The sequence below is a fragment of the Toxotes jaculatrix genome, chromosome 4, assembly GCF_017976425.1.
Source record: "Toxotes jaculatrix isolate fToxJac2 chromosome 4, fToxJac2.pri, whole genome shotgun sequence".
In the NCBI taxonomy this organism is placed as follows: Eukaryota; Metazoa; Chordata; class Actinopteri; family Toxotidae; genus Toxotes; species Toxotes jaculatrix.
Window position 1 is genome coordinate 1,460,518 of NC_054397.1, and position 24,960 is coordinate 1,485,477.

A 24,960-nucleotide genomic window follows, 5' to 3' on the forward strand; every position below is an offset into this window, starting at 1 on the left:
GCTGAGCTTCGTGGATCCTGACGAACACTGAACGAAACAAAGGAGAAAAAAACAAAAACCCTCACAGCTTCACAGGGATTTCAGTTCATAATTCTTCATATTAAAACGGTTTTTATTAATTTATTCTCTATTAAAATAAAATCAGAAGAGAATCAGAACACAGCAGAGGAAGCGGAAATAAACAATAGATTATGGAATGTACTTCAGTAAAGAAAATAAAAGCTCCAGCTGGTCCAACATGGGGGCTTTATTTCAACCACAGTCAAATAAAGCACCGCTTTTATATATTCATATATATATAAAGATATTTATATATATATTTATATAGTTTTCATATACACCTTCAGGCAATGACTAGAGAAGATTCTTTACAGAATCAAGTTTCTTGTGGTTCTCTTAATTTACAGGTAAACTCAGTTTCTGGATAATTAAACCACAGAAAAGTCAAGGCAACTTTCTTTTGCCTCGTTCATAAAGTACAAAACTGGCACAGAGGACGACCATTTTCATACACAGTAAAAATGCAATAAAATTAAATTACATACAGAGGAGACAAAAGTTCTGTAAACCTTTCCCCGCTACAGCAAACCTCAAATAAAATCACTTTCCAAAACAAAGTCAAATCAGTATAAAACACACACACACACACATACAAAAAAAAACAACAAACAAAACAAAAACAACAAAACAAAAACTTTTTTTGCCCTTTGAAAAAAATGTGCTATAGCTTGTACGACTTTTTCTGTTTTTCTTCTTTATTTGTCAAACGGGGGTCGGCTGTGCGTGGAGTCGGACCTTAACAGAGCGAAACGACACGGCGGAGCCACTGAAGCTGGAACGACCGACCGACCGAACATCAGCAGAAGGCAAACGACAGCAGCGCACGAACAGCAGAAGAAGAAGAAGAAACCGAGAAACAGGAAAACGTTTTTTTTTTTTTTCCTCTGAGCAGATTCAGATTTTCAGAAAGAGAGAAAAAAAAAGTTAAATAAAAAAAAAAAGGAAAAGGTTTTTGTTTAAGATCTCATGGCGGCTGTGAGTTGATGATGTCATGAAGAGGGCGGGCCTTTAACAGACAGTTTGGTAACTATGGCGATGGTGGCTTCCACCGTCCTGTACAGCATGTCCAGCATGTCAGGTGGGGGGCCGGCATTCGGGAACACCTGGGAAGAGGGGGCGTGGCCGCCACAGCCCTCTGGCCCCTCCCCCACCAGCCCAAGGGCTGATGGGAAGGCAGCATCCTCTGAGAGGGGTGGGGCAGAGCTGCTGCTGCTCTTAGAGCCCGCCTCCTTCACCTCCTCTGAGGAGCAAGACAATGCCTCACCCCTCCTCCCCTCCCGCTGCTCCGCATCCTCCTCCTCACCTGTCACCACGGGTCGTGGTGGCTCGGGCTCCTCCCCCTGAACAAACCCCTCCCCCGCTTCCTGCAGCAGGGAGGAGGAAGAGGAGAACGAGGAGGAGGACGACGAAGAAGCCTCCATCTTCTCCTCTTTGGGGGAGGAGTCCAGGTTTCCAGAGGAGGCGGGTGTGGGGTCAGGAGAGGGCGGGTCCTGCTCGGTGCCCGGGTCGATCAGTGAGGAGGAGTCTCGCGTCTCCGTGTCCGAGGTGCTGGTGGGCGTCAGCGCCTCCTGGTGGTCGGGCTTCGGCTCGCCGCAGGGCGGGAGAGCCGAGGAGGAGGAGAAGGACGAAGAAGACGAGGTGGAGGCCACGCAGAGCGCAGCCGCCGCGTCACCGGCTCTGTCGTCATCACTGCTCACCCTCCGCCGCTTCACCGGGGTCGCTCCTTCGTCATCAGCTGACACACACACACAGAGAGTAACGGTCACAAACTGAGTCACAGTGAAAATAAATGGTCTGACTGGTCTGACGGTGACTGTTCACTGGTTCACACTGGTTCACACTGGTTCACACTGGTGTGTGTGTGTGTGTGTGTGCGTGCGTGCGTGTGTGTTGTACCTTTGGCCTTGTGGTCCTTGGCCTCCAGCTCCAGGGCGCTGCGCTGCTGAACACAAACACGACAGCGACCCAGCAGCTCCTGCAGGGCGGGGCAGAGGGCGGGGTCGACGGCCTGAGGCGGCTGCACGGACAGCAGCAGCACCAAGGCCCTCAGGTCCTGATGGAACAGACGGAGAAAAAGAAAACGGTTGGAAAAGACGAGCAGAAGGTAACTGAGAACAACTGTTCTGTGTGTGTTTTCGTGTGTGTGTGTGTTCGTACGGCGTTGAGCAGCCCGCTGGTCTTGCTGAGCTCCAGGCGATGAGCTGCCAGTTCAGGCTGCAGGCTGCTCTGCTCACTCAGCAGGTTCGTCACCAGAACACCAATCAGGTTGGAGCAGCTGGGACCGGACAGCACCTGCACCTGAACACACACACACATTTTTATTTGTTACGGTGCCAACATCTGGACAATCGCTTCCTCAGATGGACAGATGGGTCGGTAAATAATGAAAGATGACAAAGAAACAAGAAAATAAAAATAAACAGGACGTTGTACCTTATGCAGGAAGCAGGTGAGGAAGGAGTACGCCACGTTGTTGTTGAGGAACATCCTCTCGTCCATCAGGATGCACTTGATGTACTCGCTGAAGGCCGGATCCTCGCACAGCAGCTTCACACACGTTTTAGCCAGAACAGACTGAAAGAACGACGAGAGGGAAACGAGCTGACGTGAGAGGAGCCGCTGCTTCATCTCACCACCGAGGTGAAACAGGTAACGATCCATGAAAACCAGTCCAACCAGTACAAATAAAGCATACCTGTGACTGACAGAGCTCCGTCCACAGTTTGGGGAAGAGAGCGAGGTGAAGAGGAAGTCCCTCATACGCTATCAGCACACCTGAGAGAGAGAGAGAGAGAGAGAGAGAGAGAGAGAGAGAGAGAGAGAGAGAGAGAAAGAAAGAGAGAAAGAGAGAGAGGGAAGCACAGCTCACCTGTAAACATCAACATTTACCTGAGATTTGTTTCTGCTGACTCTTCTTCTGAGATCTCTCACACTCACACACACACACACACACACACACACACACACACACACACACACACACACACACACACACACACACACACAGATCAGACATACTCAGTTTCACGAGTGTGTCCGTGAACTTTTCGCAGTTGATGGCGACGCGACACAGCAGGTGGATGAACTGGTGGTAGGACAGGAAGTAGTCCAGCAGCATCCGGTCGTACACCTCGTCTTTACCCTGAGACAGACAGACAGACAGAGAGACACACACAGACAGACACACAGAGACACACACACAGTTTACTGCCAACATCAAGCTTCAGCAGAGTTTAGTTTCTCAGGGTTATTTTTTTAGGTGTGACACAGGTGTGAGCGGTGGACTTACCTTGCTGCTCTCCACCATGGAGGGCAGGAGACACATGTTGAGCTCCGGCCTCGGAGGTCGGATGTTGTTCTTCGCTCCCATCAGCTTGATGTTCTCTCTGCAGGGCAGGTAGGGTCCGAACGACACTGAGGACGGAAAACACGCGACAGGAAACTGAAGCTGACGCTGACACAAGGTTTGAATTCAGTTAGGAAACCATTTAAAAGACGTGATGGATCTGTGAGTCTGATCGTCTGTTGGCCTGGATCTGTTTTTATCCATTAAACTGAAGACGTGTGGAGAGAGGAGCAGGACAGGTGACAGAGTGGGGACGAGGACACTCACTGGGGATGCTGCTGTGGTGGTAGGTGCAGTGGTTGTGCTGCAGGAAGGGAACCAGCGTGTGCAGGAAGTCGTGCGGACTCAGCAGAACGAGTTCTTTCAGCACATCTGCAGGAACCAGAGCAAACAGGACAACACGTTACGGGACAGTCCCTGAACCTCAGACGCTCGTCACTCAGCAGATATCAAATAAGCTGTTTTTATGTCCCTGATCCAATATCCTGATCATTCTGCTCATCTGAGCCGTGACAGGCCGCCTGCTCAGAGGCAGCGCTCGCTGGAAATACTCGAGGTGAAAAGCGGAGGACGTGTTACCCAGGCAGGCGTTGCGGAGCTCGGGCGGGCTGTAAGAGTTGAGGAGGGTGAGCAGCTTGTGGGCGAAGTCGATTCTCTCCTGCCACTGGATCAGGGCCTGTTTCACATCTGGATGAAAAGAAGGAAGGAAAACATCTGGTCAGAACGAGCTGGGAAACACACAACACACCTCCTGCACACAGGGTCAAAGGTCAAAGGTCAGGTCACAGTTTCTGGAGTTGTTCTTTACAGCGACGTGCTCTGACCTTTGCGCTGCAGGTACGGCCGCGTGGCTTTGAGGACAGACAGGAAGATGGAGAGCAGCTCCACCAGGTCTCCGGTGACGTGGCACGCCGTCGCCTCGTGGTACATCATGTGCAGAGTGTTGAAGGACTGCAGAGGACAGAGAGACAGAGCAGCCTCACGTTAACTACAGAGACAAAGACTGAACCAGTTTCTTTTTACATAAATGATTCACAGTGAATTATCTTTTAATTTTTACCAAGACAAAGTTGTACACATGAAGCGATTTATGTTTTAAATGATGAGGAAAAAAGTTTTAAAATCTCTTAATAAGATCTGAAATTAAATCAGTGTTTCATTTCAACATTTGATGGTTTGGTGTCTGATGTAAAGAGGATCCTGATCCTACTTCAGTCATGAGGATGAGTCCTCTGTTGAAGACGACCAGCAGTCGGTCCTCGTCGTTCTCCAGCAGAACTCTGAAGGCACTGAGAGGAACGAGAGAACCGGGAGTTAGAACATGAGACAACACGAGCTCCAGCAGGTAAACGCAGGGCCGACATTCGTCCAAACTGTGTGTGTGTGTGTGTGTCCTGACCTGATGAGCGTGGTCCAGCAGGAGCGTCCGTCCAAGCAGCGCAGGTAACAGCTGATGGTGGTCTTCTTGAACTGTTTAACGTCCTCCAGTTCTTCTTCTCTCATGTCGGCGCGCTGAGCCACAAACAGCTGCATCAGGTTGAACAGCTCCTCCACAGCCTGCAGGGGGCAGCGCACACACGCACGCACACACGCACACACACACACACAGGCACACACAATTAAATTACATACTCGCATCTTTTTTCCTACGTCGATATGTTGCTCACGATCTGAGAAACACTTTTGCTGAAGCTGATCTGAAATCAGACTCCACCCACCCCGGGGTACTGGCTGGCGTGTGGCGTCAGGTTCTTGAAGGCCCACTGGATGTTCTGGTGGGAGGCGAGCTGGCGGGTGAAGGCGGGCGACTGCTCGCAGCACATGCGCAGGATGCCGTAGTAGGCGGGCAGCATGCCGCGGTTGAAGAGCACCACCTCCTGGTCGTCGTGGTCGGCCAGGATGTAGTTGAAGGCGATGTTCTTGGTCACCACGGGGTTCTGCACCACCAGCCGGACGTTCTCCGGACAGTCCACGCACACGTTGTACCAGAAGGACAGCAGCGCCTGCTTGTTGTGGTTGGTGGCGATGGCCGGCTCCGACAGTTTGGGCTGAGGACAGAGGGAGGAACCGGACTGAAGCTTTGGGTTCTGATATGAGAAACAACAGAACTGGGATTAAATGAACGAATGAACGTACCTGGAACAGGTTCCACAGGTCCATGAAGTATCCGGAGAACATAAGTTTCTCGGTCTTGGAGATGAGGCAGTAGGTCATGAAACTGAAGTACTGAACCAGCTTGGTGGTGCCGTGAACGCTGGCGTCCACGTACAGCTTGGCGCGACCCAGCAGCCCCAGCAGCAGGTTGTACACCTGGTGGAGGACCACGGTGGTGTCGGGGGACAGCGGCAGCTCTCGGGTCGGCAGGTGAAGGGAGCGCGTGGAGCGAAACATCTGGCGGAAGGAGTTGCTGGGGATGAGGGAGACGAGGAGGTACGCCGCCGCTGGAGGAGAGACAGGTTTATCAGTTAGCACCGACGGTTCTCTGTGGCTCCACGGTTTGTATTTATTCTCACTGTTCTGTACAAATAAAACAATGTATGGGCCCTGAGGTACCAGTCCCAGCAGGGGCCTCTGATCAGAGTAATGTTAGGATAACGATCACGCCTGGTTAGTCTGGTTTCGCCGCTGAGAGCCTGATTTAAACGCAGCTGAATAAAAACACTTTGGTCTTACACGTCCGGACTCGGGGGTAGTTGTGCGCCAACAGGAAGCGTTCCACCCAGTTCTCCATGTTCTGCAGGACCCAGCTGTGGGCCAGTTTGTTCCTGGGAGTCTGGACAGCCAACCAGTCCAGACACTGGGACGGGTTGTACTCGATCACCTGAGAGGAAGCACACAGGAAGTGTTTTTCATAAGGAAACTGAACTTCGCTACAGCTACACTAATGCGGTTTGTGATGTGTGTTTCTGTGTCAGCGAGAGCGGCTCCGTTCACCTCCCAGATCCTCTGCAGGATGTAGGAAGCGAAGGAGGGCATCCCCGGAGGTCCGCCAGCAAACTCCATCAACATCGTCAGCAGCTTGAAGAAAGGATTGGCCGCCTGACGGAGGGAAAGGAAAAGTACTTCAATAAAAACAGTGGATGAAGCACACGGCATGAAAAATGAGTTAAACAGTAAAAGCTGTGATCTTTAAAAACATATTTACTGAATAAAAAAAACATCTGTGTGGCTGGATACGTGAAATGTGTTGGTTTTCTTTAGTTATTTGTGAAGATAATGTGCTCAGAGTTCCATCTCTGTGCTGCTTACCTCCGGAGTCAGCTTCGCGATGGAGGTGAAGAGCATCGACACGATCTGCAGACAGAAAACCACAGTCAGAAAATTCATTTGTTTGACATCAGATGAAACAGCCTGTACACCTCGGTGACCCACGTGCTCGGCCAGGCGGTTGTTATAGCGACAGAGGCTGAAGATGAGGTTGCAGGTCTGTCTGATGTTGATGCCGTCTCTGATGTGCTGGAAGAGGAAGGGAAAGCCTTTCCCTCCGGTCAGCGCCGCCATGTCGCTCTGGGACAGAGTGAGGTGTCTGCACAGAGAGGACACACCGTCAGCGCTGCGTTCAGTGATTTACAGAGCAGAAAGAAGCCGCTCGGAGGGACTCGTACCTCTCTGACCGAGACTGCTCCACCAACAGAGCGATGAGGGCGATCATCTTCTCCAGAGCTGCAGGACGATATTTCTCCTCTGCCAGAGACAAGATGTCCTCCTCCTCGTCCTCTTCTTCTCCCTCTTCCTCTGACAGCACCTCCACCTGAGGCTGAGGTGAAGCCACACACTCATCATTTACTCCGTTCCTCCTTACAATCACATTAACTACGTCATCTATCACTAAATGCTGTAAAAGCTTCAGACTCGATCATACTATAAACTATAAATACACAAAGAAAGACAGTAAACAAAGATATGGTAGTAAATAAATATACTGAGCTGTTAAACATGGATCCAGTAACCAGCGTGTGAACTCACGTTCTCGGGGCCTTTGGTTCCCATGTAGAAATGCACCATGATGGAAATGGCTTGTAGTGACAACAAGAACTGACTCTGTGGGCACAAAGGAAATCACCTGACCTTCAGACCTTTAAACAGCGGTAACCATGACGACGTCCAATGAAAAGAATCACATTTCATGCAGAAACAGCTGAATCCAATTTTCACATTATAAACAGAGTATGAGAGACCACATCCTGCTGCCTCGGACGTCCTGTCTCTTTTAACACACACAGTCTGGATTGTGTGGATGTGGACACTGACCTCCTCCTCTCCCATCTTGGCGAACTCGTAGAGAAAGGCGAAGTACTCCGTCAGGTGTTTGCTGTGGGGCTTGACGCCGTGCTCCATGATGGACAGGAGGGTCTTGACGAAGCGAGTGACGCAGGACCGGCTGCCGATGTCCTCCACCGGGCCGTCCATGTCGTCAGAGCTGAGACAGGAGTAAAAGCAGAAGGGAGAGATGAGGACAAGTGCGAGGACAGGTGGTGCGTTTCATGTTTCATGTGGAGCCACGAATCTTTCTCAGAGTCCAAAGTAGCAGAGACACTGAGTGACACAGGACTCCTCTCTGGATCTCTGTCGCCATCTGTTTCACAGGCACAACGACGTCTGACTGTGCTGCACGACGCTGATGGCACAATTACACTGAAAAAAAAAAAAAAACCCCTGACCATTCAGGAGCGACGTACCCATCCTCCATGCCGGGCTGCAGGTACAGGTGAGCATGGACGGGCCGTAGCCTCTGGATGACATGAATACACAACCTCTGGAACATCTGGAAGACAAGAGCAGAGAAAACCAACCGTGTGTCTGAGTGTTTGCGACTATGAGACGAAGCGAAGATGATGGAACTTTAACCATCACACCTGAAACAGTAGGAAACAGGAACAGGACAGAGGAAGGAAAACTCACCTGTCTGACAATCTGATTGGGGCATTTAATCAGGATCTGCATCGGCCACCAGTTGTCGTCAGCCATCCGATCCAAAAACCACTGAAGCAGAGAGAAACAGGCCATCGGTGATCACGTGTACAGTTTCTACGTCGACGTCTTTCCCTCAGATTAAACCCTCAGAACGCGGCAGTTCAGTTAAAACATCGTACAACAAACAAAACCCTACAGCACTGTGGTGAGATAAGAGTTAAAGCTGTGGTCAGACCTCGCAGGCAGCCTGGCTGTTGTTGAACTGTTTGGTCAGGAGCTCGATCCACTGCAGCATGGTGGGCTGAAGACACACAAACACACACACACATCAGAGGACACACAGGCGGAGAACCGAGGTGGAGACATGGATCGACACAGAGGTCACAGTAAGAGTCAGATGCTGAGGCGAGTTACCTTCTCCTTGGAGTGAATGAACGTCTCGAGAACAAACGATGTGCTGAGCTGGAAATGAAAAGAAAATTCACATCAGTGCCTGAAGGAAACCTCACGCTCTCGTTTTAAATATATTTATATATAAATAAATATGTATTTAAAGTAAAAAAGCTTTCTCGTTGATCGCTTCTCACCTTGGCGGTCATGAGGGAGACGGCTTTAGGGTCAGGTAGAGTGCTGGGGATGCTGCTGCAGAGCTGCCACATAAAACTAAAAACACAAGTCACAGTTCACACTCAGGCCTGCGCCGCCGTGCACACACCAAAACATTCATTATGTCGAAATAACGAATCGACAGGTTTAATTCTCACCCGAAGTAGGTGTGTTCAAATATGTTCTTGTCCTGGAGAAACTGCATGTTGTCGTGCCAGATCCACTGTAAGAGCCAGAGACATGTTTAAGAAGATCTGAATTTAAGATTTGATTCATGCGCAGATGAACACGGATCCAAAATACCTCAAGCAGATCAGGAGAGACGTCAAAGCTGAAGTCCTTCCCGTTCTCCTCCTCCAGCTCCACTCTCTTGTAGAAGAGCATGTAGGCACTGTGTGTCTGTAAGGCCAACCAACACTGCACCGTCACCTTCTGGGCCATTTATGGGGTTTTCTTTAAAACAGCGTAAGATTACAAACTGTCCTCACCTTCTCAAAAGAGAAATCCATGAACTTGTCTGTGACCGAGTCGTAGGTTTTAGTCTGAAAGATAAAATAAAGTCAGTGAAACCGAAGGCGACAGGTGGAATAATGTGGAGCCGTCGCTCCGCTGGCTGCAGCTCATTACCGTCATCTCTCCTCCGAAGCACTCTGAGGCCAGCTGGGCGGAGTCGAAGGGCTTCACCTCAGCGTCGTTGAACAGGTACCTGCAAGAGTTTTTATTTATTTTTATATGAAGAGATGAACCTGAATCTGAAAAGTCTCAGTCGCCAACGTCTGGGTCAAACCACTAATGTGACTGGGACACGCTTCGTCTCTCACCACTTGTTGTTCTTGTAGGCGTGCGGGTTGATGATGTCTCTGATGAAGCTGTAGTAATGGCCGCCGTCTGCGGTGCCCGTGTGCACTGTGACGCCAATGAGGTCGTACTCGTAGCTCTCCGTGACCTTAGCCTCGCCCTCTTCCCGGAAACCTGCATCACACAGCCGAAAGTCAGAAACGCGTTCAAGAGCCAGAGCAGAGATCCAAGTTTTGTTCACGTTAAAGTGTTGTGACAAACTGCATAAGAAGCAGTGTCAGAGTGTGAATGTGTGTGTCTGTGGGGACAGAGCGGTGCGACATGTCCACTGACCCTCTTTGCGCTCCCCTTTCCCCATGAGGAAGTCCTCGGTGTACGGCGTCATGTCGAGCCGCAGGGGGAAGGAGAAGTGCGTGTTGACCTTCTCCTTCATCATCGTCACCATGTTGAAGGTGTACCTCATGGTGTTGAAGCTCAGGATGCGAGGCAGCTTTTTGAAACAAGCCCTGCGGGACGAGGGACGGAGCGAGACAGTGTTACGGACGGAGGGACGTAACTGGCTGACCTGAACAGATGCACCTGTTTAGACGTGCTCTGACCTTTTCTCTGCGCGGACCTTCTTCCCACACTGGGAGCAGGTGTACATGTTATCACCCTCCAGAGTGTCTTTGATGGTCACTTCATCCAGAGACTCCTGAACAAAGACAACAGAAAGAAACTGTTCACGGCTTTTTGTCCGATGTTCTGTGAGAGGAGTGAAAACTCTTTGCTAAATACATTCCATCCCGACACCGGTGTGTTTCATGTACTCACATAGATGTTCTTCATATCTGCCACTTGACATCTGACAGTGTAAAACTCCTCCGCTGTCTGACTGACGTGGTCACAGTCCTGCAGGACAGACGCAGAATAAAGCTTCACTCAAACTGTCACGGCAACCGTGAGGAAGCGAGATCTGAAACCCACAGCGAGCTCCAGCTCTGCAGCTAAATTAGACTACGTCAACCTTCGCACTAAATGTGTGATAAAAGTGAAGATATAAAGCAGATGCATCACACACACTGTCCTATCACACGCACTATGACTTATTATCAAGCTCAGTTCTTAAAAACATTTTCAGTTACGCCCTAAATCCAGCGTCTCCTCAGACTCACCAGAGAGACCACGTTGTTGGTGATGACGCCTCCAAACAGAGTCTTCACTGTGTTTTTCTGAGTAAAGACAAATAAGAGAAATGAATTAATCATGTTTTCATTCAGACGCCGACCCGTCACCATGATGTATGTCTTATCTGCCACTGTGCAACATCAGTTTTTCTCCTGTCAAAACTGGGAAGCTGTAAACTCACTGAGCAGTTTATTAGGAACACCACACATCACATCATTCAAGCTGCCAGTCTCCTGTTCTACCACATCCCAAAGGTGTTCCACTGGATCCAGGTATGGAGGGGGGACGTCCGGGGGAGGACACTGAAGTTCACTGAACTCACTGGAACCAGTGTGAGACTTTAGCTTTGTGGCACGGAGCATTATCCTGCTGGAAGGAGCCGTCAGAAGATGGTAAACTGTGGCTATGAAGGTGATGAACAGCTCCTGACCCGTACCTGCACAGCCGCCACATGATTGGCTGAGTGGACAGCTGCATGAATGAGCAGGTGTACAGCTGTTCCTAATAAAGTGCTCACTGAGTGCATGAACAGGAAATTTGTCTTTATTCCCACAAAATGTTGAATTCATAATTCAGAAGAAAAAATTCAGAGATCTACGCCAACGATTTCAGAGCTGTAACAAAAACCTCTGCAGAGACACTGTCTCGTGAGACACTGTCTCGTCTCTGACAAAGGAGCTATGAAAGGTCTGTGTGTGTGTGTGTGTGTGTGTGTGTACCAGCTCCTGGGACATCTCCTCTATCTTGGTGATGAGGTCGGTGAAGAACTCTGTCATGTCCTTCTGCTCCCCGGTGTTGAGAGGCTGTTTGTCCATGGTGTAGGTCTTACAGAAGGGCCGGGGGTTATAAGCTTTCCTCTCACTCTCCTGCACAGACACCGCACGGTGTGGAACGTTTAGATGATGGGACAGATGTTTCGGTTCAGATGTTTATGTTTGTTGTGTGTATATGCTGCTCTAATATACAGATGTTGGCTGAACAGGCTTTGATGAAGCTACTGGAAGATGAAGGAGGATTCTGTGAAAAGTCAGACGTACAACAACACACTCACCATGAGATATGTGAACATCTTCTGCAGCTCCAGCAGTGTGGTCTTGTGTTTGATATCCTCGGCGTACTGCACACACAGACACACACGGACGCACACAGACACACACAGACACACACAGACACACACAGACACACACAGGATGAGAATCTGTTCGGAATCTGATGCTTTTCTGAAAAACCAAAGCGGTTTCCTGTCCGTCTTGCAGGCACTGACCTTGGCAGTGAAGACGGCCTGGCGGGCCTCAGGGATCATGTAAAGCTGCTGGATGGTGGAGGCCAGGTAGCAGGTCGCTCCCAGGTTCGTCAGGCCCACAAAGCGACACTCAGCCCGGACGTCGTCGTGGGGCCAGTAGTCCCACTTGTACGGGGCGTGAGAGGCTGCGGGGAAGAACACGAGTCAACAGAAAATAATCCAACAGCTGCTAAAAAGACTTTTCAAAACACGCGGCAGCATCCTCACCCTGCATGTGCTGAGACATGACCCAGTTGTGGAGGAGCCGGTAGTTCTCCACCGAGCCCTTCACCGTCTCCACCAGCAGGTCGTAGGCGGCAGCCCGGGCAGAGTGGGATTTGCACTTGGGCTGAGCGCGATCGGCCAGGCTGGGCAGGAGGAAGAGGAGGTTGTGGACGTCCCGCAGGAACTCCTGGCCCTCGCGGGAGAACTTGAAGGGAGGCTTGTGTTTGAGGACGCTGGTGGCGAGACGCAGGAGGCCGGTCAGCCCGTCATCCTCGATCGTCCCGTCCTGCTGGTCCAGGATCTCACGGCTGGAGGACAGAGGAACACGGAGGGCACAGAAAAACAAACACCATGAGACGAGGGAAAAAAAAAAAAACGATTTTCATGTAAAGAGTTTTTGAGCGTCTGACCTCCTGATGCAGTCGGCGAGATGCCGAGCGAGAGCGTCCAGGTCCAGCAGGGTGGTCTGCATGGAGCCGGCCAGCGACAGAGAGGGAGAGACCTTCTGTGAGTTCAAACAGACCAATACTAGCAACAGTTCAATAAAACATCGGATCAATCCAACCAACTTTTCAATAACCAATCGATTAAATCCATCAGCGGACAACAGAGGTGTAAGGTGCCCACCTGGCTGGCGTCTTTGACGTGGATGTTGTCGATGAGTTTACAGAGCAGCCAGAAATATTCCTTACAGCCCGTCCTCAGCAGAGGCTCCTCCTCATACTCCTCCACCTGCAGACGACACAGTATGACCAAACTCCGTTAACATCAGTCTGAGCAACAAAAGATGGCCGTGATACGACTCAGCGCCGTCCACATTCAGATGAAGGACGTGCGGTGTGTGTCCCAGTGTCTCCAGCATGAATCCCACCACAGGGACAATGTCTCACAGAGACACACTGGATTCACTGTGGCAAAGCTCAAATTGAGTCAAATCATTGTCCCTGAGGACTTTTGACACAGAGTGTAGCTTGCAAAGGTTTACTCTGTGTGTGTGTGTGTGTGTGTGTGTGTGTGTGTGTGTGTGTGTGTGTGTGTGTGTGTGTGTGTGTGTGTGTGTGTGTGTGTGTGAGACCAACCCTCAGTGGTTTCAGGGCCTGTGCGTCAGGCAGGAACTTGAGCAGCGTCGAGGCGGCGAGCAGCAGGAAGGATCTGTTGATCGACTCTCCTCCCTCCAAACCCGACAGAGACAGCTTGTAGAGGCCGTTACACGCCTCGTGTCTCACTGCCGGCTGAGAGCGACAACGACAACGACACACACACGTTACAACAAACTGAGGAAAGGCTGGGTAAACACACATCTACTGTCGACCAGCACCTCAGAAGTTTTTATTAATAAACTCCATATATCTCATTTGTTTAACAAGGTAAAATTACATCTTCAATCTGCACAAATTTTATGCAGCTTAAATAAACAGTGAGCTTTGTGAAGAGGAAGATTTATTTACAGCTGTGACCTTTAATCAGAGGGATAAATGGGAAACACTCGCCTCAGGCACCAGCAGGGTGAGCTTCTTCAGCCAGTCGTGCAGGTGGTCGCTGTCGGCCAGGCTGGACTTCACCGTGGAGGAGCAGTGAGCCCAGCTCACCAGCAGCCACATGGAGTAGTGAGTCACTACAGGTAAACAAACATAACGACTTTGATTGTTTCCCTTTCTGTAAAAGGTCAGTTTACGTTTTTACCGACCATTGAGAAAAACGTCTCACCTTCGTGCCGGGACCTGTGGTCGGACTGAGCCTTAAGAACTCTGCACGACAAACAGAAAACGTGGAGGTTGGTATTTTGACGCCACTTCACAAAAGAGTTGAACTTTTTCTTTAAAACTGTGTAATCAGTCACCTGTGTGCGAGGTTGTCGTAGGTATAGGCCACGTTGATCAGACGCTGGATGAGGTTGGTGCCTTGGACGAGGCTGAGGAACACCTGCAAAGCAACGGACGGATGTCAGAGACAGTCAACGCAGCAAAGAGGTTCAGCATCAGCTGGTGCCATGGTTACCTCGGTCAGCCGAGGGATGTGCAGGCCTTTCCCGTGATCCACGGTCGACTTGCGAGATTTGCCCGGCCACGCCCGTTTCCGCTGGCTGTCGGCGAGGCCGGACCAGGAGAAGACATCGTGGTAGGCCAGGTCCAGGTCAGCGGGGTCCACTGCAAACTGGCAGATCAGCTTCAGCAGGCAGGCCAGGCAGTCGAGCAGCCACTGCAGAGGAGGCAGCGAAGAGTGAAGCAGGATTTACTTGTGCTTTTCTAACACGAGGTTGTGTAAACTCCCCAAAACCACAAAGACTTAAGGTGTCTCACCACAGTCCAGGACTCCTGGTCTTTGGGCTCCAGGATGCCTGAGCTGAAGATCTCCAGGAGCAGCTGGAGACCTCCAGACGAAACAAACTGAAGGAGAGAGCGAGAGAAATACAAAATCAACTGAAACCCACTGCGCCGTGTGATTTCACCTGATTGTCTGGACGGTGACGCAGCTCGTACCTTGCAGCTCCAGGTGTTCTTGCTGTTTTCTATCTGATCCTCACTGGAGTCATCTGAGTCTGGATACAGATCACTGTAGCTGCCCTGAAAACACACACGCAAGCTCCACAGTAAGGCTGTGTGTGTGTGTGTGTGTGTGTGTCCATGACTAATTATATTTATTGGCAGTTCTTCCTGACAGTTTCCTCTGACGTTTTCCTGCTCGTCTTTTTTTTTTTGCTTACTCTGCCTTCATATTGTTCACAAGTAAAGCAAACTCTAAAACAAATGGTAAAACCAAACGTGAAAAAGCAGAAGTAAATAATAATCAGTGTGTCTCTCACTGTGGACTCTCTGTGGATGCGTCGGTTCGGTTTGCCCAGAGCCTCGATGATCTCCAGAGCGTACAGCAGCTTGTGGGGACTTTTAATCCTCAGGAGCTCCTTCCAGCACAGACCCTCCCCATTCTACACACACACACACACACACACACACACACACACACACACACACACACACACACACACACACACACACACACACCAAGATCAATTATTCAGTGTTTAACAGGAAGACCTGTATGATCTGTTAAATGGCAGATAGAGCATCATTCTGATAAACTGATATCAGGATTTATCGACTGAGCCGTGAAACTTGTGAAAGTTGCCCGGTGACCGACCGTGTCGTCCGAGATGCTCTGGAAGGCCTGCAGCATCTTGGGACACGTGGGAAGAAGCATCAGCAGCTCCCAGACCCGGCGAGACAGATTCTCTGCGTGGAGGTGAAGCTCCTCACACCGTGCGCTCTGGATTAAAAAACACAGAAGATGTTGGATTTTATGGTCACAGACTGTATAGTTTTATTTCCACAGCACCTCAGGTGTGTGATGTGGTTTTACAGAGTTCTGCTGAAGCGCTCACACCCACCTCGGGGCTCTCCTGGACCTTCTCAGTGTTGGGGCTGGGAGGTTTGAAGCAGGCCAGCATCTCCAGCAGGTCGAACAGCGTGGTGAGGTGAGGCTCCTGGAGGAGCAGCAGCATGGGGATGTGCTCCTTCTGAGGAGGAGGCAGACAGGAGGCCGGCAGCTGGATGCCCTCCCCCTTCCTCTCCCTCCGCGGAGCACCGAGAGAAACAAACACCATCTGGGGACAAACAGACAAACACAACACACAGCGATGAATCATCTGTGTTGCACAACTTCAGTCAATTGTTCAAGTTCTTCCTCAATCTGTTTCTCGTTACGTGATTAGGGAAAAAAATCGATTTAAACAAAACAGCAGAGAAACTGGATGTGACACAACAATCTTTTATTTAGACTTCAGTATCCAGCTAAACTGGACCTGAAACCAGTACCCAGTACCTGAAACCAGTCCCTTACCTGCATGTCTTTGAAGCCCAGCTCATGCAGAGTCTTCTCGTCGTAGTCGGTGGTCAGCTCGTGGCCGGAGGAGATCATCCTGACAGGTCCCATCAAACCACCTGCAGGACACATCGAGAGACATTAAACACAAGCTCAGAGAAGCTTCAGCATCAAACGAGGGGGCTGACGCTGTGAGACTTTACCTGGGAAGTCTCCCGCCTGCCGGCCGCTCTGCCCAAACTCCTGCAGCTGCGCCTGCTGGTTCATCTGCTCCTTCTGCAGGTTCTCGTACCAGTGGGTCACCTCAGCGCGCAGATCTGCCACCTGGTCGCTGGGGTACATCTCGATCGTCATCTACAAAAACCACACCAACACGTGACGCTGGTTTGGATCCACTGTGTCATTCACGTTAAAATTCTGTTACAGTTTGGCACGAAAGCAGTTCAGCATTAAAAAGAAAAAAGAATAAATAAAAGTTAGCATGATATAAACTGCCTGACTCTGAGAAAACAGTTTAAAGGCAGTTTGTGTAACAGTCACTTTTGAACTTTGGCGCCCCCCAGAGGCAGAAACGGGAAAAAAAAACACTGTTACAAGAAATAAGCTGCTGAACGACAACTGCAAACCCTGTACGTTTCTAAGCAGGAGTGAGCGGTTCGCTGTGTCGGAGGTTAATCTGTCACCTTGTCAGGCAGGCCGGCGGGCTGACACACGATCCTGAGCGGCAGAGACTGTTTGTCACTCAGAGCCTTCAGGTGGCTGCTGATTCCTGTTCCCTCGATCTGCCACTGCCGCAGGTGATAGGCAAACCTGACGGGCACGACAGGAAGTGATGCGTTGTGTGATGCAGTAACATAAACATCCTAACATAAACATCTCTGGCGCGTGTGCACGTACCTGCGTCTGAAGGCCTCCAGGTGAGTTTTAAGCATGAGCAGCCCCCTCTCGATGCTGGTCAGGCTGGAGTGAGCGTCCTTCTCCAGGTTGGCTGAAGCCATCAGCAGACTCTCCATGCACTTCCTGATAAACTCCTGCTCCTTCTCCAGCCCCGTCTTTCCCGCTGGAGATGACGACGTAAAGTGAGTCATTACACACACATGATGCAGGTCAAAGGTGGAAATTTAAAAATCCTTTTGGCCTGTAATTTATCTAAAACCGCTTCATAAAGCTTTCACCCTCAGACAACAGTAAAGCGAGCGTCAGAACGTTCTCTGTGTGGAAGCCGTGGAGGCTAACTGACCGTTGATGTAGTAGGAGTTGATGTATTGGATGGCGGCGCGGCTGATGTCAGCAGACTGGGCTCTCAGAGCGATCCCCCACAGCTGGTCCATCCCGCACAGCTGGACAGACACACAGGGCTGAGAGTTAACGGCCTGCCGACTCGGATTTGACTGAAGACAGGATGAGCGCTTTGTGTGTGTGTGTGTGTGTGTGTGTGTGTGCGTGTGTGTACCTCACAGCTGGAGGCATTGTCCAGTGCGCTGGTGGCGAGGCGGGCCAGGTTACAGAGGTGCTGAAAGAGGTTGAGTCCTGTCATGCTGATGGTCTCTGGCTTCAGCTGAGGCATCTGAAGACACACAGTAATGTTAACACACACGCACACACACACGCACGCGCACACAAATGAACCAAAGTCAACACACAGCTGCTGATCCAGAGGAGCTGCCCACGGGGTCGTCAGTGTGTTTACACTCCAGCTGAGCTTAAAACCATCCAATGGAATAAATGGATTCTGCTAAATTCTCTGAAAGTCTCTGACATTCTTTAATATCGCAGGAGACTTAATAAAATCCCCTGAAGTTCTTAATCTCACAACAACAACGACACGCACATCAACATGAACGCTTCTGAATCTGTCACACACGCCGCTCACTGTCTTTGCTCCTCATTTTAAAACTGATAAAAACACGGTGGTTGTTGCTGAAATTTCTGCCAGACTGATGCATGCTGGGATAGATTCCAGTCTGACAAAGATGGCCTCTCAGCTGAGAGATGGACCACCCGTCACACACTGTTTCTAAATATTAAGCCTGAGGAAAGAAATCGGTCATGATGCTGGAAAATCAGTTTTCATCTAAAACACTTTTTTATTTTTCTAGAGGCAGAAAAGTCGCCACAGTTTTCTGTTGGCTCTGACGCTGACGCCCCCAGACTCATTCAGTTCTCAGTGTGTGTGTATACTGTGTGTGTACGCTGTGTGTGTATACTGTGTGTGTATCTACTGTTTGTGTATACTCTGGCGTGTCCTCGTCTCTACCTTCTCCAGAAAGAGGTGCTTGTATGTCTCCATGCCCATAGCATGCTGGTCCTTGCTGCGGACCTGATTGAGGAACCAGTGCAGCGCGTCGTCGTAGCACTCGGCGTCCTCCACCAGACAGTGCCACAGGATGTCCACCTGCTCCAGACTCAGCCCTGAGAGACGGAAACAAACAACAGCAGCTCAGTCAGATGCAAACGCTGACTCGACCTCTGCCTCCTTCCTCGTTCCAAAATCGTTCCCTCATCTCTCCCTTTTTTTCTTTCTCATTTTTGTTTCCAAAGACCCTCTCCAGCTTTCGTCGTCTCTTAGATATCGAACTGACAAGAGCTGTCACAGAGGAGCATGATGGGATTTAAAACGCCGCCGTGAGCTGAGAACAACGAGGACTAAGAACAAAAAGACAAATCAGACATGAAAAATTCAAGTAGTCTCTGAAATATAAATGTTGGTTTTCTGTGAGAGTGAACAGGTACAAGCCTCCTTTAGTTTGTACTCGTGTGCAGTCACACATTCAATACTCAAACTTTCCTGGTCTGGAAGGAAGATTCTCAAATTTCCTGAGCGATCAGTGACAGGAACAACGCTTCTGACTGAATCACCTGTGGTTTCTCACACTCTGTGTCTGAGGATCTGAGGCTTTTTAAATAAGTCGCACTCACTGAGTCCGATCAGCTAAAAAAAAAATGTTTTCCGTGATCAAACTGGGCTAAATGTGGTAAAATACTACAAGTTGTATTTTATCCTCATTGGTGTTGTGTAATTTTCTCTCGCAGACACACACACACACACACACACACACACAGACACACACACACACACAGACAGACAGCGGGACCATTGTTCTCAGAGGGCCAGCTCAGGTTGCATAATGAGGTCTATTTTAGCTTCGTTCCCTGAAGACTCACAGAAAAACCAGACACATCCAGAGTTCATTTCCAAACTACTGTTCAACGTGCTTCTCTCTGAGAAACACAACAGGGTTGGTATCAAAATAACCACAGACCAGTTTACTACAAAGGCTGACACTGATCAGTGCAGGGATCATTTTATTTACTGATGTAAACGAAGCTGAATCTTACTGAAGTGGTCCGGAGATCCCAGCGTGGAGAAGACACAGGTGAGGAACTGCAGACGGACCTGGACCTCCGCACTGTGGCTGTACCTGCAGCAACAAACAGAGGAAGCACGTGTCATTTTAAACATGTGCTTCTAAAACAAAAAGTACGTCAGGAACACGTGAGGAACTAAGAGGTTAAGATAAGTGAGAACCAACAAAAGACAGTTTCAGTCAAATTTAAGAACAACGTGAAGTTAAAAATCAGGAGAAGCAAAACAAATACAATAAAATCTCTAATCTGGTTTAACACTGAAATGAACTTAAACTGAGGCAAAGGGCCGACAGACTCACAGTGCAAACTTGTGCCGGTGCTCACGGACTTCGTGGATGTAGTGCTGGAGGTTGTCGAAGAACAGTTTCATCATGTGCAGCTCTTTCTCTGCCCACCTGACAGAAGAGCCAAGGACATCAGTACAAGGAAGACGAACTGAGAGTCCTTCATTTTCATATAACCTTCGAATTACCTTTACACTGTTAAGACATGTCACTGAGCCTTGTATCAAGGAAAGTTACAGCTCTGGCTATGCACACTCTTCACTGACTCGTGCAGTATATGGTTAGTAACAGTTGTTAGTTGACACTCAGAGGAGGAGGTGTTCCTTACATGGTGATCCAGTGAGTGTCATAGCTTGAGCCAAACTGCTGAAAAGTGCCAAAGAGCTTGGGTAGTAGACGCAAGGAAACCACGACGGACCTGAGGGTGGACGAAAAGAAGAGGATCAAAAACAACGAGAAAAGAAAAAAAACTGTTCAGGAAATTTGATTTTGTTGCTGTGTAAAGTTTTTTATTCAGTTTTATGTTTTCAGATCATCAGACTGACGCTCTGCTGCGGGTCGCTCTCACCTGTGGTGGGCCAAGTTGTCAAGGCAACCCTCGATGAAGCGCATTCGGATCTGTCTGTCGGTGAACCAACAGACCAGCGAGCACAGCAGCTTCTCCGCCTCGTTGATCAAACCCTCGGACAGGTGGATCTAAAAACGCACACGGATTGGAAATCAGATCCAACAGGTAACGCTGAGGCAGTTTTCCCACCTGAGGGCAGCTCTGTGACTGAAACTGTCCTACTGTCCTCTGCTTGCTAAAGCTTTTGTCTATAAACACGTGTGAACACTGAGATATGTCTGTAAAGAAAAGCTGCAGAGCAGAGTTTCCCGTCGTACCGCGTCCTCGTCCTGCACCAGGTCCCACAGAAGAGTGTTGCCCTTCTTACAAACGTTGTCCAGGTTGATGTCCGTCACAGCGTGGCTGCTGGAGTACTGGTGCTTGTGAACAGCTGGACCTGCAGAGACGTACAGCACTCACAAAGTTAGCTTCTCTGGTCCCGTGGCAGGTTGGACAGTCACTTAATCTTAGGATTTAATGCAACAAGCCCTGAGTGTGGCTCACCTTGCACCAGGTGCTCATGGTAGATGGAGGCCAGGTTGGGGAGGTGCTGCTGGAGGTGGGAGCTGAGCTCAGCGTGGGAATTGATCTGGACCAGCTCCTCCTCGCAGCCCGACTCCTCCCCGTCGAAGTCGGCCATGTTCTTCTCCGACTTGGCGCTGACCTGGGAGCTGCTGCAGCTCACGTCGTCAGCGCTCAGCATGTCCTCCACCATGGGACTGAGAGCGGAAGCAGAGACGGTGATCCATTAAACATTTACCGACGCGTTCCGTACACAACATCAAAAACCACTGGCTACGTTTCCATTACATTTCCTCTGGATATTTATCCTTACGGATATTTAACAACACATGAACAGGATCAGGGACAGAGTCAGAGAACGGCAGCCTCACCCTTCGTGATGGTGGTGGTGATGATGATGGTGGTGGTGGTGCTGGGGACCGATGAAGCGCCGGCAGTTAAAAAGCTCACTGCCCATGGCCTCTCCCAGGAAGTCCCCGGGCCGTGGCAGACAGGGGGGCTCCTGAGGCCCCTGAACCATCTGTGAGGGACCGATGTCCGGTGGCTGCTGCTGGGGCTCCGTCCCCTCAGGCCGCGCAGACGACGATGATGAACAGGCGTCCAGCATCCTCATCCGGCCTTCTAAAGACGTTGACGCCGCCGTGACCATGACAGCTGAAGTCTCTGGGTTGAAGGGGAGAACCTTGGACTTGGTCCCGCCCCCAGTACCACTGGGCCCCGCCCCCTGACTCGACCCTTCGCCAAGAGCCTCCCCCGCCTTCCTCTTCCTCGACTCTGCCTGCTCCCGGGGCTCTTTCTGCTGGCCGCCTTCAGCAGCCGACCGGTTCCCCTCGTCGTCCTCCTCTTCGTCGTCATCATCATCCTCTTCATCGTCTTCCTCCTCATCATCCTCCTCCTCCTCCTTTAAGGGCTCGCTGTCCGCCATGTCGTCAGAGTGCATCTCGCTGCCGGGGCTCCCGGCCGACTGGCTGGCTCGGCTGGAGGCGGCTTCGTTGCTGGACGCCTCGCTGCGGCCGCTGCTGCTGCCCGGCCCGCTGCTGCCCTCCTCCACGCTGTTAGCCGTCTCATCTGAGCTGCCCTGCATCGACTCCTGAGGACACGACAGAGACACGAGAGACATTAGAATCAGAACTTAAAATGATTCTGATGTTGATTTATTTCATCACTGCTGATGTTTGCTGAGTCAGTTTTGTCATATTTTCTGAACTCACCGGTTTTTAAAGGTCATTTATTTTTTAATCTCACAGACTGAAAACTGTTTATTTCATTGTTCAAATCTTTAAACTCCAACGTGTCCATCAGCAGCTGTGTATCCAGGATCTGCTGAGTGTGTGTGTGTGTGTGTACCTCTGTGTCAGACAGCCTCTGCTGGCTCCTCTTGCTGCCAGTCATCATCTGGTCGTCCATCTCCATGTCGCTGCCTCCGCTGTGCTGAGTGTCGCTGTTGTCGCTGCTGTCTGGACTGGCAGCCGGTGAACCTGAGACCAGACGAGACGACAGACTGAGAACCGGGACCTATACCTAAACTTCCTGTGGGACGGAATCGGACTGAGAGGACTCTGTCTCACTCTGCCTCCATTATCACATTATCACATTATCACATTAACCTACTCCACTGTACTTCCATTAACTTGGGGAACGAGAGAAATAAAAAACAATGGTCCCAAATGAAACAAAAGTTTGAGATTAGTCTTAGAATGGTTCGGTCCTTACACAGTGTAATATAACAGAACCTTTTCTGAGACCCTCCACACCTTCAGGCTCCAACCGCAAGCTCAGAAACTCAAGCGGTGTCAGTTAACTAATTTTCTCCGAAGCCTCAGAAAATATCACACAACTGTTTTCGCAGGCATCGTGCTGAAATGAATCCGTGCTGACCTTTCTTGTTGCCCATGGGGATGTTGGTGTTGAGAAGGGAGGCAAAGGAGCTTTGTTTGGAGAGCTGGGCCTTTGCTGCCAGGGCGTTGTTCCAAAGAGCCTTGATCAGCATGGAGGCCAGGTACAGTGTCTGAGGGAAGAGGGAGGCGCGTGAGTGATTAGCACAGCGCGGTGAGGCTGATGGCGTTTAGCTTTCTGAGGTCATTTTGCTCAGGGTCTCACCTGCTCTGTGTGGGCGCTGGGGTGCAGGCCGGACACCAGGTTGAGGACGTGGCGGAGAGGCACTGGGTCCAGGTTTTTAATGAGTGAAGGGAAAAGGTCATGGATGTAGCGGCTACAGTGTTTGAGCTAAAACACAAAACAAACAAACAAAAAATGTTTTTTTTCTGGGGAGAAGAAAACAACAAGTTGGAAGTGGAAGAGAAACAACACTGAGGGTGGATCAGAGCTAAGGTCAGTACAGTGTTTCTGACACATCAGTGTAAAACCCTCTCAACCCATCAATCATTAAAACTTACAGCTACGATTATTACTTATTAGGTTTTGTATTTAAAGCATTTGTTACGGTCCACGAACAGACAAACTGATGATCCGGTCTATGGCATTAAAAAAAAAATCTGAGCATTCTCTAGATTCCCGTCCTGTGATGGAGCCGTACGATGACACACTATCACAGTGATATCACCGATGTGATGATTAACCCTGCAGGCCGCTCCATGCTGCTCCACAGGGCGAGTAACAGGTTAATGGGCTGGAACAGAGCTGTGTACGGTCAGGTGTAAATCTGCCCCGTCTCACCTGGGCTGCAGCCCAGATACAGTCCACATGCTGCGTGCTGAGTCGGCCCTCTGCTGCCAAGAAGTTCAGGATCACTTGGCACTGTTTAATGATCTGGAAAACACACACACACACACACACGCACACACACACACACACACACAAACACACACTCATTCTTCAGGTTGGCTGTGCTGGGAAAAAATAAACCAATCTCCAGTGTTGCACTATTTAAGTGATAAAACTGAAGAAATCAATCTGCATTAAAATCACTAAAGAACATTTAAATCTACAGCAGAGAAAATGCATCTGATTCCATCACAGCAGAACATTTCTAACATATAACATGTATGTCGTCAGTTTAAATGACAGGATCAAAGGTCTCACCTCAATGTGCAAATTCGGTCCAAATATGTGCTCCACCACATTGTTGTGGATCAGCCAATCAGCTAGTTCCTTTGCTATGGACCTGGCAGGACGAAACAGAGACATGAGAGACATTCAGTGAAGTGGCGCACAGGCTAACAGCAGCTTCACTCAGAGAACAGAAAGCCTCTTCTCACTGTTATGTAGGAAGTGTGAAAAGTGCCTACTGACCTGTTTTTATCTATTTATTTTTATTTTTTTTTACCCTAACAGGTGTAAAAAGAGGAAACAGGAACATGACTCTTCCTTCCTCTTTGGTCACTTTATCACATTCCATTCACATGTACTGTAACACGTTTATTCACAGGTGGGAAACTGGACGTTTCCCACCTGTGAAAACAAAACAAAAAATATGAACCTGAACAACTGAACCCCGACAGCTCTGAAGGCCGTGGCACAGCTGCTTTTGTGGATTTCAATAAAACGCCACAATATCATCAATTAATTAAAGCAGATCCAGTTACGTTTCAAAACAGATAAACCGGCACTTCCACGGACGCCTTTGTGCACGAGGCATCAGATCCGTTTCAGCTAACTTACGTTTCCGTGTCGGACACCAGGGACTCGTTGTTGCAGACGTCATTGAATGTGTGCAGCTGATTCTGAGAAAACACAGACGCACACGATGAGTGAAGAAATAAAACATCACACGTCTTTGTACGAGGTGATTTCCCATCAGATCCACGCCGAAACACACAAATGAAAAGAAAGCTTTGGCGGACAAACTGGCCCTTGGCTGTAATTATCCCGGTTTCTCAGAAACACTCATCAAAGCGAGCGCCAGCCTCTGTTAGACACAGGTCCTGTTGTTTTCCCACAAACCCACTGTGCTTCTGCACGATTCAACTCTAACACTGTTTACTTTACTGTAGATATTCAG

At 49.7% G+C, this 24,960-nt stretch overlaps 1 protein-coding gene across 2 annotated transcripts in view; it reads right to left on the minus strand.

Annotated features, from left to right (window-relative positions):
* Nucleotides 1-93: 93 nt before the first annotated feature.
* The window catches only part of usp34 (ubiquitin specific peptidase 34), a 39,676-nt gene continuing 14,809 nt past the window's right edge, over nucleotides 94-24,960 (minus strand). Inside the window, exons 8-78 of one of the 2 annotated variants that reach the window (XM_041035808.1) lie at nucleotides 24,621-24,682; nucleotides 24,042-24,123; nucleotides 23,676-23,768; nucleotides 23,100-23,225; nucleotides 22,878-23,007; nucleotides 22,347-22,477; nucleotides 21,371-22,089; nucleotides 20,982-21,196; nucleotides 20,756-20,874; nucleotides 20,439-20,566; nucleotides 20,199-20,288; nucleotides 19,886-19,981; nucleotides 19,557-19,639; nucleotides 18,475-18,629; nucleotides 17,671-17,784; nucleotides 17,458-17,557; nucleotides 17,115-17,277; nucleotides 16,901-17,027; nucleotides 16,421-16,571; nucleotides 16,236-16,336; nucleotides 15,784-15,999; nucleotides 15,537-15,662; nucleotides 15,202-15,324; nucleotides 14,879-14,962; nucleotides 14,699-14,785; nucleotides 14,397-14,597; nucleotides 14,239-14,321; nucleotides 14,106-14,146; nucleotides 13,889-14,013; nucleotides 13,478-13,630; nucleotides 13,026-13,130; nucleotides 12,809-12,864; nucleotides 12,402-12,706; nucleotides 12,156-12,319; nucleotides 11,943-12,008; nucleotides 11,611-11,757; nucleotides 10,879-10,935; nucleotides 10,538-10,615; nucleotides 10,324-10,418; nucleotides 10,058-10,230; nucleotides 9,748-9,898; nucleotides 9,554-9,632; nucleotides 9,415-9,468; nucleotides 9,230-9,325; nucleotides 9,085-9,149; nucleotides 8,908-8,983; nucleotides 8,735-8,782; nucleotides 8,556-8,621; nucleotides 8,309-8,389; nucleotides 8,086-8,171; nucleotides 7,658-7,826; nucleotides 7,373-7,447; nucleotides 7,012-7,163; nucleotides 6,779-6,932; nucleotides 6,656-6,700; nucleotides 6,341-6,445; nucleotides 6,080-6,227; nucleotides 5,543-5,847; nucleotides 5,125-5,454; nucleotides 4,806-4,963; nucleotides 4,617-4,695; nucleotides 4,231-4,357; nucleotides 3,986-4,093; nucleotides 3,674-3,778; nucleotides 3,350-3,474; nucleotides 3,079-3,202; nucleotides 2,756-2,835; nucleotides 2,494-2,634; nucleotides 2,218-2,358; nucleotides 1,957-2,113; nucleotides 94-1,795 (exon numbers count right to left, since the gene is read on the minus strand). In XM_041035808.1, coding sequence (XP_040891742.1) covers nucleotides 1,050-1,795; nucleotides 1,957-2,113; nucleotides 2,218-2,358; nucleotides 2,494-2,634; nucleotides 2,756-2,835; nucleotides 3,079-3,202; nucleotides 3,350-3,474; nucleotides 3,674-3,778; nucleotides 3,986-4,093; nucleotides 4,231-4,357; nucleotides 4,617-4,695; nucleotides 4,806-4,963; nucleotides 5,125-5,454; nucleotides 5,543-5,847; nucleotides 6,080-6,227; nucleotides 6,341-6,445; nucleotides 6,656-6,700; nucleotides 6,779-6,932; nucleotides 7,012-7,163; nucleotides 7,373-7,447; nucleotides 7,658-7,826; nucleotides 8,086-8,171; nucleotides 8,309-8,389; nucleotides 8,556-8,621; nucleotides 8,735-8,782; nucleotides 8,908-8,983; nucleotides 9,085-9,149; nucleotides 9,230-9,325; nucleotides 9,415-9,468; nucleotides 9,554-9,632; nucleotides 9,748-9,898; nucleotides 10,058-10,230; nucleotides 10,324-10,418; nucleotides 10,538-10,615; nucleotides 10,879-10,935; nucleotides 11,611-11,757; nucleotides 11,943-12,008; nucleotides 12,156-12,319; nucleotides 12,402-12,706; nucleotides 12,809-12,864; nucleotides 13,026-13,130; nucleotides 13,478-13,630; nucleotides 13,889-14,013; nucleotides 14,106-14,146; nucleotides 14,239-14,321; nucleotides 14,397-14,597; nucleotides 14,699-14,785; nucleotides 14,879-14,962; nucleotides 15,202-15,324; nucleotides 15,537-15,662; nucleotides 15,784-15,999; nucleotides 16,236-16,336; nucleotides 16,421-16,571; nucleotides 16,901-17,027; nucleotides 17,115-17,277; nucleotides 17,458-17,557; nucleotides 17,671-17,784; nucleotides 18,475-18,629; nucleotides 19,557-19,639; nucleotides 19,886-19,981; nucleotides 20,199-20,288; nucleotides 20,439-20,566; nucleotides 20,756-20,874; nucleotides 20,982-21,196; nucleotides 21,371-22,089; nucleotides 22,347-22,477; nucleotides 22,878-23,007; nucleotides 23,100-23,225; nucleotides 23,676-23,768; nucleotides 24,042-24,123; nucleotides 24,621-24,682 — 9,846 coding nt within the window. In that variant the 3' untranslated portion in view covers nucleotides 94-1,049. Of the gene's footprint in view, nucleotides 1,796-1,956; nucleotides 2,114-2,217; nucleotides 2,359-2,493; nucleotides 2,635-2,755; nucleotides 2,836-3,078; nucleotides 3,203-3,349; nucleotides 3,475-3,673; nucleotides 3,779-3,985; nucleotides 4,094-4,230; nucleotides 4,358-4,616; nucleotides 4,696-4,805; nucleotides 4,964-5,124; nucleotides 5,455-5,542; nucleotides 5,848-6,079; nucleotides 6,228-6,340; nucleotides 6,446-6,655; nucleotides 6,701-6,778; nucleotides 6,933-7,011; nucleotides 7,164-7,372; nucleotides 7,448-7,657; nucleotides 7,827-8,085; nucleotides 8,172-8,308; nucleotides 8,390-8,555; nucleotides 8,622-8,734; nucleotides 8,783-8,907; nucleotides 8,984-9,084; nucleotides 9,150-9,229; nucleotides 9,326-9,414; nucleotides 9,469-9,553; nucleotides 9,633-9,747; nucleotides 9,899-10,057; nucleotides 10,231-10,323; nucleotides 10,419-10,537; nucleotides 10,616-10,878; nucleotides 10,936-11,610; nucleotides 11,758-11,942; nucleotides 12,009-12,155; nucleotides 12,320-12,401; nucleotides 12,707-12,808; nucleotides 12,904-13,025; nucleotides 13,131-13,477; nucleotides 13,631-13,888; nucleotides 14,014-14,105; nucleotides 14,147-14,238; nucleotides 14,322-14,396; nucleotides 14,598-14,698; nucleotides 14,786-14,878; nucleotides 14,963-15,201; nucleotides 15,325-15,536; nucleotides 15,663-15,783; nucleotides 16,000-16,235; nucleotides 16,337-16,420; nucleotides 16,572-16,900; nucleotides 17,028-17,114; nucleotides 17,278-17,457; nucleotides 17,558-17,670; nucleotides 17,785-18,474; nucleotides 18,630-19,556; nucleotides 19,640-19,885; nucleotides 19,982-20,198; nucleotides 20,289-20,438; nucleotides 20,567-20,755; nucleotides 20,875-20,981; nucleotides 21,197-21,370; nucleotides 22,090-22,346; nucleotides 22,478-22,877; nucleotides 23,008-23,099; nucleotides 23,226-23,675; nucleotides 23,769-24,041; nucleotides 24,124-24,620; nucleotides 24,683-24,960 lie in introns of both variants that reach the window. The other variant, XM_041035807.1, reaches the window with a different exon arrangement.